General features: G+C 32.0%; 1 protein-coding gene across 6 annotated transcripts in view; it reads left to right on the top strand.

The window, feature by feature from the left end:
• Window positions 1-13141, top strand: part of Rtel1 (Regulator of telomere elongation helicase 1) — a 90850-nt gene that overhangs the window by 22678 nt on the left and 55031 nt on the right. For all 6 annotated transcript variants that reach the window (XR_013029139.1, XR_013029138.1, XM_076505461.1 and 3 more), the window contains 2 exons: window positions 2083-2302; window positions 8781-8975. Coding sequence is in view for 4 of the 6 variants with exons in the window: in XM_076505461.1 (XP_076361576.1) it covers window positions 2083-2302; window positions 8781-8975 (415 nt within the window). In the remaining 2 variants the exon portion in view is untranslated. The remainder of the gene's footprint in view (window positions 1-2082; window positions 2303-8780; window positions 8976-13141) is intronic.

Here is a 13141-nt window from a genome sequence, read left to right as displayed (position 1 = left end):
ATTTGTCTTCTTAGGTGTTGTTTAATTTCTTTTCAATATTCTGATGAAGTTAAATGCATCTGAGTACTGAATGGCTACAGGTTAGGATTCAGTCAAGGTATGTATATATATGTATAACATTGATGTAAAATAGCCTTAGTCACCAATGTGAGATATAGGTATCACAACCCTTAACTCCAATCCCAAGTTGTGGAACTTCATTTGTCTGGTTGGGGCTGGCCTATATTGATGATTACTCATATTCTACTTCACCTTTAATATAGAAGCTAAGTTCCAAGGGAAGAATGTACGTGTTCTGGATGTAGTATAGTTCCACCACTCTTGTACCATTTTTTTTTTCTCTTGGTACACTCCTTTTCTATGCAGACGCTTTCTGTATGAAATGTGTGGGATTCTAGCTGTATTTTCATCAGATGGTAAGTAAGTTTTGGAATATAACATTTTCCTGAACTGAAGATGTATTTTCATTAATACTTACCTTTGTTGACATTCTCCTGCCCTACCTCCCCACTAATAGCCAGTTTATTTCTGGAGAATGTGATTATATTATTGGAATGAGGTGCTTATATACAGTACCTGAATAAAGGGTGCATTAAAGTTGGTGGAGAATTTTACAAATTAGAATTTGTCTGAGCCATTTGAATAACTGGAGCAAGCTTCTCAATGCTTAGATGGTCAATGAGTGGAAACTTTGGAGATCAAGGAATAGCTATAGTGTCAGTGGAGGTATTATTTGAAATATATTTTCAATTTAGGAAAATGTTAACTGCAAATAATTGTGTGATGCTATTCATCATATTATTTAGAAAACCTTTCTATTTAAGTATTAGTGTTTTGAATTGTTTAGGAAGAGGTTCATGGATACCATAAAGTTTATGGAAAAAAAGTTGTATTTTAACCAAGTGTTCTTTAAAAGTTCTGTAACTTATTTTCTTATGATACAGTTCACCAGCAAAACTTCCACTCCTATTGTGTACCAATGTATCAAAAAAGCAAGTTGTTTTTTTTTATGATAAATCATTTATTTTACATTTACTAATAAGATTTTTAAAGAAATTGGTGGACATGTTGAGAATTACTGATAGTAATAAAAATATCATCAAGATATATTTGTGAGTATACACATCTAAGCTGAATGAACAGTTCTCTACATATTGTTTTTCATTATGGCAAAGGAAATTATTGACATGTAATGTTATTAATCATGATTCCATTGCAATTCCACCATCTGGTTAATTATATATATTATTATTAAGTAAGAAATGAGATTTCTTGTTTTACAAGAACTTGTTTCAAACAGACCAAAGCTTATGTTATTCAGTTAGGTTAGCAATATCAGCCTTATTCAGAGTCACCAGTTGCTTAATGTATGACTGGTCATTCTTAATAGAAAATAAATAAAGTTGAAACATTGAGATATCTTTTGCTCTACTGTCAGAGGTAAGTGGTGTCTACTTTTGTATACAAGGTGTTGCTTTACATCTTTTCTTTTGTGGACAGACCAGTTATTATTTAGGCGTATTAAATTTATTGATAACCCATTAGCAGTTGCTGAACCAGTAGATTAATTAGAAAAGAAATGGGAAGCCAGTGGTTGCTACTGAACCAGTGAGTCTGTAGTAGAATGGTTAGGTTTGTTGGTCCAATAGGCCAACAGAACCAACAGGCCATCTAGAAATCTAATGATAACAAACCAATGATATTGAGAAACAAGTAGCTTTTGCTGGTCCTTTTAAGTAAAATTTGGCACTATATCTTATTTGCAGTTAATCCAACTACAGCAATGTAGTGCATTCCTGTTATGGGACTTATTTTTTTAGGGATACCAGTAATGAAAACATCTCGCTCTCTTCAAGTTGTTGAGCATTTGTTTAAATTACTTTTTAAACCTTAAAAAGTAATAAATTACAGGTAAAACATCACAATTTTAATTCATATATAAGTTTTAAAGGCACTCAGTATTCTTTTAATATATCTTTTGTCCAGTTTCTTCAACTATGATGATTACTTTTTATAGAAGTATTATATTTTATGAATACATCTGTTACATGAATTTATATGTTGTCCTTTTTTCATCAATAGCTGTTGCCCTTATTATGCAGCTAGGAGTTTGAAAAGTAAAACAGATATTATCTTTACACCTTACAACTATCTCATTGACCCAAAGTCCAGAAAAGCTCATGGAATTGAACTGCAGGGAAATGTACTGATATTTGATGAAGCTCACAATATTGAAAATGTTTGTGAAGAGAGTATGTCATTCCAGCTGAAATCTGCAGACATTGCCCTTTGTATTAGTGAGGTAGGACATTTAGTTGGTCAATCTTATAAGCACTTTTAATAATATAAAGTGAAAAGTTTATTATAAAGGTATTTTTTTAAGTTTGGGGAATTTCTTGTCACTGCATGTCTAAAAACTAGCAATGATAATATTGGAAAGAAGTATTATTTTTTATTTATCTGGGTTCTGACTATAATTTTTTTAAGGAAGTGGCAAATAAGTCATTTCACAATAAAAGTATTTTATATATATTATGTATATAGCTATATCTATTAACCATTTTCCTATGGTTGGGTCAAGATGTGCATGTCATAAAATGTCATAACCTTTTGCAGAGTTTCACTGAAAATTTAATTATTGTTTTTGTACCAAAATGTTGCTTGTAATCCTAATTAAGGTTTAATTTTTTTAATTTGAAAAGGTTTTATTTAAAAACTTCTGTGTTTGCTGAGATTTCAGTACAAGTCTGAAATCTTCCAAAGAACCCTTCCTATCATTTTTTCAAGGTAATTATATAATCACTTACATATGACTGAATTAGGTATGTTTTATAATCAATGAAAAGAGGAGGTTTTTCCTGTACATAAATCTTATGACTTCTTTGATCTTATAGTAAGAAAGTCATAGTAAATGGAATTTGTAGCTTTTGGATGTACTTAATTTAATGCCTTAAGCATTTAAGGATTTAAAAAATATAAATTTATTTAGAGAGTACTTTTTGAACATTCTATTCTACTGACTGGTATTTTTTAATATAAAATTAATATTTGAAAGCTATATGAATTTTTATTTGGATGACCAACTGAGTAAAACAAGATGAGGCTTAGTACAGTTGTACCTGTGAATGAAGAGATCACATGCTTTGCTTGTTAACAAAAAGAAGCTCTCACTCTGATTTAGTGCTTTTCAATGGAGAGATAATGTGCTTATCCAGTATAAATTCAGGCAATAAAATCATTAAAAGAAAACAGATGTGAGGAGGTTAATAACTGAAATTGTGAATCCTGTAAGTTTGGTTTTTTCAGTTCAGTAGACACTGATGCTTGTTTGTTGGATGAACTTTTCACATTTTTGCTCATCTCATGTATGATGAGCTGATCTTAGTTTGAGATGCAGTGATTTAGCTGGTTGATTGTTCAGCTTAGGTTGTAGGCTAGGAATTAAGAGTGCTTCCTTTTTTCTTAGCATCCACTCATCTTTTGCTGAGTCTATTATTTTGAAGTGGTCACTGTTTACTTTCTCACTGCAGTCTTTGCATAAGTAGTTGTAAATTCCAGGTAAAACCCAACAAACTTGTAAGAGTATACATCTCATCTATTTATAATTAAATTTTATTGTTTCATTGCCCTTTGACTATGTCTAACTACTACCCTTGCCATTATAAATTGTAAATCACTCAGGAAATGTGCAGCTCACATTACACTGTTGAATTACATAAACAACATGCTGCTCGCATGCTTGTCCTGTGTTTTGTGAAAAAGTATTATTATTATTATTTATTTTAACTAATTTAATTTTAAATAACCTAAAAAGATTCCTGTTTTTTCCATTTTAGTTACTTTTATAATGATAAATAAACATGAAAAACAAGAATTAAAGTACTTACCCAATCTTCTTTTTTCTTGCCATTAATTATTGAGGACATTTAAGTTTACATTTTTGTACTAAAAGTAGTAATACAGTAAATAATTTTTACTTAAATAACTAATATACCGAAAAATATAGACTGCTAACATGTTAAAAATAGACAATTTCCTCTACCTCTCACAATTTTTCTGGCCTTCCTGCAACAAGAGCTGTTACAAATTCATCCAAGGTAGACATTAATGTTCTCACTGCAACATTACTTGTACTTTGAGTGAAATTGACTATTATCTGGTCAGAGCACAGTTTTAGTACACTGAATTAGTTAATAGTGTTATAGATTTGCTTGTAATAGACTGGTCTATGAATTAACTTGAACTTCTTGGATGAATTAACACATTTCAGAATTTCTCACTCTTTAATTTATCAGAATTTGTAACTATATTAAGAAATGTATTTTGAATAAACTTCATGTAACAATTCAGATTTCTATCATTTTCGAAACAGTATTATAGAACTAATACTAAGATTGATGGAAGAAAGGGAGAGTTGAAAAAAATAAGATGATTTACTCCCAAGAGTGGGAAGTTTTCCAATACAAGGAAGCTACACGTAGTACTGAAAGTAAGCCTTCTGATACAGATCATTACCTCTTTTAACCAGTGTAGCTATTCTTGTTCAGTGCTGCACTCTCTAGGGAAAAATGTTTTGCATGCCACAAGACTTGAACTCCAGTGTACCCCATGATAAAATGTTCAACTGCATTTTGCATGTAAATTATCAGTAGGAGTACAACACATCTTTCTGACACATGTGACTTCCTTTATTTCTACTGAACTATCACTGCTTGTTAGTCAAAGATTAAGTACTGTATAGATGTGGTGAGATGACCTCCCAGAGAAGGTTCAGTAATTTCAATTTACCTCCACTGCAAGCTAAACATGTTTGCCATTCATGGTGACCCATGAAGTGGAGGAGAGGATCCTGGTGGTTGAGGAGTCCAACACACCACTTTGGCCTCATATTCCTGTAGACGGGCAGCCTTAGGGTGTCCTTTCCAGGGTCAATTGGCTGGTCCACTTGGGCTATGATCAACCATGTACCAGTGTTGGATGTTTTCAGTGGGTGTTGTGGACATTGTGTGTGATACTGGTGTTTGGGTATAGTGCTCATGAAACCCTGGTGTTGCTGTAGTGTTCTTGTTTGGTATTTTAGTGCGTCTACTCTTAGGGCTGCACTGAAACGTAGCATCTTTATTATGGATACCTCCATTCATGAAAAAATAAATAAAAAATAAAAAATCTAAAAACAGATTATAGGAAAATGACAATGAGTGGACAGCTCAGCTGTATGGCCAAAATTACATTCAGATTCTATACCTCAATTTCTATTTATCCATTCCTTATTTGAGAAATCCTTATGGCAGATGTCACCCTTTTTTTTTTATTCAAAAGGGGTTAGAGGAGCTTGCTGGCTCTCCTAACTCAGTAAAGAAGTTGTGCTTTGGAGATATTTTGATGGAAACATCTTGACTACAACATACCAAACTCCTTGAGATCAAAGGCCATTGAGAATACACCCATTAAGGTTACTTCCCATGCTACTTTGAATTCTTCCAGAGGAGTTATAGTTGAGAGGGATTTAAAGAACATTCCTGAGTCAGAGATCCTTCAGCATTTCTGTGGTGTGCCAAATCTCCACTTGTAAAGATGGATTTATGGTGCCTATTCTGATATTGACATTTACATCATCACATCCGTCTGCCACAGTCAAAGCAGGTTATCTGAATGTAAAGTCTGGCCATACATTTTCAGCCCTCTCTGATGTTTTCAATGTCAATGGTTAGGTCACTCAAAACATCATTTCATGGTTCTTTAACATGTGCCTGTTGTGGTGGCAAAGACCGTGATGCATATGAATGCAAACTAGAACCATGCTATGTTAACTGTAGTAGACCACATCCCTCTTGCTCTATTTCTTGCCCTAAATGGGTGGAGGATAAAGAGATGCAATGCTGGAAGACATAAATAATATCTCCTACCCAGAGGCTCAAAAATTATTGTCCCCAACTCCATCTGGGACATATGTTGCTGCACTTCATTTCACTGCCACAATGGGAGTGCAGATAGATCTCTCTGTGCTTCCAGCAGAGTCATTTGCAAAACATCTGAAGAATCTTTTGCCCTCCATAATTAAAAGAGTTGACAAATCTACATCTACTTCTATCTCTGTCCTTGCAACCCGTTCCGGTGACCTCCTAGTTCCACTTCCTTTAGCTTTGGATTTGGGTGTTTCCTTAGGTCCATCCTTTACTGCAGCCCCAAGAAGTAAAACAACCATTCATTCATGTCCTCAGTCACTGAAACCTTTGTTTACAGACAGAGATCTGCCTACTCATCCCAGGGTAGGATCTATGGAGATTTGTAGGTCTTTGTTCAATAAAGAAGGAAAAAAAAAACTTGGTCAAAAACAAAGGGCTCCCTGTCATGTTCTCCTCCACATAAACAAAAATGGCCACTCTGATCCAGTGGAACTGCCAGGGTTTTCAGTCAAATATAGATGATATTAAGGATTTGATTGATTCTCACTGTCCTTTGCATCTCTCCTTATAGGAAACGTTTCTGAAACCTACTGATACAGTCACCCTTCAGCAGTGTTCTTTATGCAGAAATGACAGCTTGTGTGATGGATGAGTGCATGGTGGGGTGGTACTGCTGGTTGATCAGCATGTGCCCACCCTGTCTTTGTTACTTAATACACCCTTGGAGGCTGTAGCTGTCTGCACTTCTTTGGGTCATATCATCACTGTTTGTTCTCTCTACCTGGCTTCTGAAGAGACCTGTGATCAATCAGACCTTGATGCCCTCATTAAGCAGTTACCATTTTCCATTTTAATCCTGGGGGATTTTAATGAACATAATCTTCTCTGGGATAGTGCTGATATTGATGGGAGAGGTCGTTCCATAGAGCATGTGTTCTTGGATCACAACCTATCTCTCTTCAGTACTGGTTTTTATACTTATTTTCATGCCACCTAGTCAGACTTTTACTGCTGTTAATTTTTCTATTTGCTTCTCTTCACTTTTCTCTTACTCTTCTGGTAAGGAGACAGTAACCCATGGAGCAGTGATCATTTTCTTATCATTTTGAGAGAGACTGGCTGTGGTCGATGCCCTCTTCCTTGCCTGGAGGTTGGATCAAGTCAACTAACCCTCCCAATATTCCTTTAAACTACTGTCCAATTGCTTTGATGAGCTGTCTCTGTAAGATCTTAGAGAGGATTGTTAATGGCCGTTTTGTTTGATTTCTTGAATCAAACAACTTTCTCTCACTCCCTCAGTGTGGATTTCGAAGACAGAGCTCCAGCATGGACTATCTGATTTGACTTGAAACGTCAATCAGGAAAGCATTTCTCAAGTAACAACATCTTCATTTTGTATTTTTTACCTTGAGAAAGCGTATAATACAATGTGGAGGTATGACATCGTGCAAGACCTCCACTTGTATGGGTTGCATAGCCATTTACCCATTTTTATTAAACATTTTTTAAGCAACTGATGATTCCAAGTCCATGTGGGTTTGACACTTTCCTGTTGTTTCTCACAGGATCTTGGAGTCCTGCAGGGCTGTGTTTTGAGTGTTACACTTTTCATTATAGAGATTAATGCCATCAGTGGACAACTTTCCCCCTCCTACAGTTGCAAACAAACTCTATGTCAACGACTTCTACATTTTGTGTCAGTTATTGAGCATGAAGTTTATTGAATGGTAGCTACAGACTGCCCTCAATTGCTTACTTAAGTGGACCACTGCAAAGGGTTTACCTTTTTTTTGCTCCAAAACCATTTGCATATACTTCTGTCACCAACATGGTATTCACCCAGATCCTGAGCTCCTTCTTGGAGAAGTTGTGCTTCCTGTGGTTCATGAGGGAAAGTTCTTGGGTCTTATCTTAGACCATAAGCTGACCTTGATTTTATACTTGTATGAAGCATCCCATCCAATTACCTAAACAAACTAGTACAGCTCCCAACCACCATATATTTATTAATTCTACTGTTACTATCATGTTTCAAACAAGTATTTATATGTGGCAAGGTGTACATTCACATAAAATAGTGTCAAGTTGTTAAATGATCTTATTCATAACTAAAAATAGTTATTAGAAATTTTAAGTAAAGTTTCTCTAATTTTCATTTCTTTATATTTATTTAATACATTTTTATATTTGTTACAGATTAGTTTAATAATTTTACTTAAAGTTTCTTTATTAAATACATTAATTATTAATGTTTGTATTAGTATTTCAATATTACTAATAAAATATTGTAATTTATTACAATTTTGAAGCTCTCCTGTAGTGTTATAATGCTTATAACAGAAGGGTATGGTACATTACTGTGAAAAGAGGGTAAACCATAAAGTGGAAAGGCAAAATATTTTCTTATGTTAAAAATATTTACATTGATATCCATCAATTATTTTAATTTCTAAATCTAAATAATGTACTTCTGTATTAGATATTGAAGCATTTTCAATTACTAATTGTGCTGGATAAGTAGTGTTAATAACATTATTTCATAAATGTTTAATTCAATAATTCTAGTAAGTAGAAATTTGTAAAGTATTTCTTGCATAATCATGAACTAGTTCATATCACACTTTGTTGACAGTTTTTTGTCATATAGGTGACAGCATTAGTATAATTAGATTTGCATAGACTTGTATGCATAAAGAGTTTATTAGTAGGATTTAGTTTTCATTGAACCTGTTCAAATATTCTACAGCTAGGGTTTATTATCTTTCCAAAAACCTTTAGTCAATTTTAGACCATGCTTGATTTTTTACTTTCAAAAGGGGAAAGTTAACTTAGTATTTGTATGAATGTATTTTGTTTTTTATACTTTCATTTTAGGTATCCCAAGTTATAGACAAAATGAAAGACATAAATAATCTGGATTTTTCTCAAGACTCAGGAGCACCAGATTTCACACTTGCTGACCTCTCCATCCTTAAAGTTATGTTCTGTGAACTGGAGGAGGTGTTAGACAGTACAGTTGCTACAGAAGGAGTAGCTGGCTGTACAAAACCTGGAGACTTTATGCTGGAGGTGTGTAATGTGAATGTTTGTGTACACATTATTATAAAGTTAATTGTCCTATTTTACCATAGCTCAAAAATGAATAATTTAAATGACACAACAGGGTGATGGGAAAGATGATTTCAGAGTCAATTAAAACTTTAATTTTCAGTAATAATTTTGCATAATTTACATACTAATAATTGTATAAAAACAGGATCAAGTAGATCAGGATTTATTCTACTGTTAGAAATGACTGGTGGCATTTATTCCTGAACATTAGGATTGTTTTTGTAAAGTACATTATATTAAAATGACTGAATATGCAAATCAGTAAGTCATATGAAAACCACAGCTGATATAAAATGGAAGAGAATATATCGCAACTACATTTTGCACACATATGAAACAGTACAGTTTCTATATTCTCACTCTTGCTTAGTTTTGACTATGAGGCCACCCAATTCACTGTGAAATATCTATTACCTTCATTACCAAGCAAAGTGATTGTTGGAAGTCAGACAGTAGCTGATGAATGAAACAATCAAAGACATGATTTGATTGGTGGCCATACTGAATAGTTAACATGCTGGCTGTGAATGGTTTATGATAAGTACCATCTTTGGAAAAATATTTTTGGCACTAAAAACTGTGTTGCCATGGGATGTTGCACAAAATTAACTGGGAAAATATTTCATTCAGATGTGTTAGTTTATTATTTATTGTCATTCATTCAAATTTTTCTTCTCACATCTTGCAAAATAACTTGCATATGAGAACTATATATAAATTTTCAAGCCATAAACAAAACACATTAACATTAAATAAAATATGCTGCATATTTTTAAAAAGGATCCTAGGGTACAATGTGGGATTATAAATTTTTCCTTGGTTTTGGAGGTGAGTGAAGAAGTAGGACTCACGTTATGGTGGGGATACACCATCTTTCAGTCTTAACCTCCAATTTGCTAGTCTCACATAAGAAAATTAGAAATTGGGAGAGCTAGATGTGGGTGTTCAAGCCTACAACATCCCGCATCTATATCATTTTTTATTGGCTGCAGACAGTTGTGGGAAGGTGATTGTTCCTCCAAGTTAAAATAACGATAAGAGAAAGAAAAGGTAAAAATAAAGAGAAAAAATAAATAAATAAAAAAGAAAATAGCATTCCTGTCACCAATAAGGTAGAGGCACTAATTAACATGACATTAGCAAAATGATAGTTTACTGTGACTGTCATAGTTTTATATGTGGCTTAAGGTGTACATCTTCATAAAGTAGTGCCAAGTTCTTAGGTGACCTTATTTTTAACTGAAAATAATTGTTAGTAGAATTTCTCTGATTTTTACTTTCTTTGTATTTATTATAGAATAATAATGTTATCTAAAATTTCTTTATTAAATACATTAACTATTAATTTTCATATCAGTATATCAACATTATTAATAAAATATTGTAATTTATTCCAAATTTTACAATATCTGAATAACTGCAAAGTTATAATGTTTATAATAGATGGGTATGGCACATTATTATGTAAGGAGGGTAAACCATAAATTGGAAAATCAAAATATCTTCTTTTTTCAAAAATATTTATATTGATATCCTTTTTTATCAATTTACTTTAACTTCTAAATCTAAATAATGCACATCTGTATTAAAAAGTGAAGTATTTTCAATTTCTAATTCTGTTTGGATAAATGGTGTCAATAACATTATATATTTCAGAATTATTTATGCTAATTAAATCATAAATATATCTGAAAGTTAAAGCAAAATCAGCTGGATTTGCATAGTTTTCAATAAATATATTTTCATAGTAATATAAATATAAATTTGCTACACAAGTTGAATAGTTAGTTCCCTTTGGAACTGCTATCGCTTGTTTAAAATTCTGTTTATTAAAATATATAAAATTATTATAAATACAGAAACTTAATATATCTGATGTTTTTGGAAATATATTTTATTTTTGCCAGTTCTATAAAAGGATAACAGTATTGTTCTATTAATGAATTTAAAACAAAGATTAAATCTTTTAATGATATATAATGTAAAATAATATTTGAATATTATTTACCTGCTCACACTTTATTAGACATTCTAAAATGGGTTGGTTATTTTTTATTATCCAAAATGTATGTCTTTTATTGTTAATACTTACATTTTCATTTATGAAGTAAAATATTAAGTAATTTTTTTTAATAATATAGTTGGTTGTTTGATAATTATTTTTGTTGGATTGGCAATAAATCTAAATTTACTTGGAGATTTATGTAATTTTGGAATAGCATAAAGAAATGGCAAATCGACATAAGAATTATTTTTAGAAGAAAGTTTATGATAAGCTTTGACAAAATTATTAATTACTATATCTTTGGATTGGTTGATAAGTTTAAAAACTTATGTATTATTAATTTCTTTTGTTATAATTAACACATAGAATTTTTTTGCAAATTATACCAATATTACAGTTAGCTTTACCAATAGGAACTATAATATAGTTTCCTTGCAGTTCTTTAATCGTATTTTTAGCTGATTAAATGATAAATTTGTATGGTATTTTTTTAAATTTATGTGGGATAATTTTATTTTTATTTTTTTAAGTATATATAATTTCCATTCTAAAGATCATACAGTTGGATAAACTGTAATACAATTAAGTTTTAAAATATATTCATCAATATTTTTCAAGATATTTTAGAATATTATTTTTATTATATTTTCTTGCTATTCTGTATTTAGCTCCTTTTTTGATGATTTCACACAGTATTTTGTCTTTTGTAATATCTTAATTACCAGTAATAATGGCCCGCATGGCCAAGCGTGTTAAGGCGCGACTTGTAATCTGAGGGTTGCGAGTTCACATCCCCGTCACGCCAAACATGCTCGCCCTTTCAGTCATGGGGGCATTATATTATGACGGTCAATTCCACTATTCGTTGGTAAAAGAGTAGCCCAAGAGTTGGCGGTAAGTGGTGATGACTAGCTGCCTTTCCTCTAGTCTTATACTGCTAAATTAGGGATGGCAAGCACAGATAACCCTTGAGTAGCTTTGTGCGAAATTCAAAAACAAACAAACAAACCAGTAATAATATGTTTATAAAAAGTATCAACAAATAAACTATTTTCACATTCATAAGGTAAATTATTAACATCATCTACTTTTAAATTATCCAGAAAACTTTTATAATTATATATTAATGGACCAATTGGAACTTCATATTTATAACTGATGGTAGGTCTTAAGTTTTTGCAAGGAAAAATATTGTTTATAGATTGATGAATGATTTTAGAAATCTGAAAATCATTGAATATTTTATGTCTAAAATTAATTATAAAATATGAAGGTTTTACTTTCTGTTTCTCTTTTTCAAAACTTGAAACAACATTAACTTTTAACTTTGATTAAAATCATGCAAAAATGAATTAACAAAAGAACTATGCATATCATGAACTTGTTCATTGAGAAAGTTCTGTGGTTTGAGTCAATGTGTCTACAATTTGATAGTGCATGGTAACTTACTGTGGTTAGTATTTACAGTATGGGTGATAATTGACTGCCCACTGCTGAGCAGGTGAATTACATAGAGGACTGTAGCTAGTAATGTGAGATTTAATAAAGGGATGGTCGTACTAATTGTGCTCGCTTTATTTTAATGTATTGTGGGAGTGCATACCAACAGTATACTTAAGCATAAGGTAGATCATTTCATGTTTACAGTTTTATCTGTTTTCATGATACATTGTTTTGAGCTGTTTGATATTTACTGTCATAGGCACATAAAATAAAAGTAATGAATATCAATGCTTTGAGCATTTATTGACTGTTTGCATTTGTGGATAGTGAAAATTTTATGTGATTTGTTGACCTGTAAGGAATAAATGATTTTAATTGTCATTCTGATTGACTTTTTCTAAATAATATTGATCCTGATACAAAATAAGTTTGTTTCATCTATGTGATGTGTTTGTAAAGAAGTTATTTAAACTTAAGATAGCCAGTTTATTTGAGATGTTTGAATTTGTCAAAAAAACTAAATGCACTGTTAACAGCAGAGTGCTCACTTTATATTTTGATAGTCACTTTTTAACACTCCTATGAAAAGACGTTTCTAGTCCTGATTTCTCCAAGCTTGTTCCCCTGGCTGTGGTTTCGCTAGATAGTAGATAGGGACAGTGGGAATCTCGTTAAT

The sequence above is a fragment of the Tachypleus tridentatus genome, chromosome 6 (assembly GCF_004210375.1).
Source record: "Tachypleus tridentatus isolate NWPU-2018 chromosome 6, ASM421037v1, whole genome shotgun sequence".
Classification (NCBI taxonomy): domain Eukaryota; kingdom Metazoa; phylum Arthropoda; class Merostomata; order Xiphosura; family Limulidae; genus Tachypleus; species Tachypleus tridentatus.
Note: the sequence above shows the minus strand (reverse complement) of the source record. Positions and strands in the feature narration are given on the sequence as shown.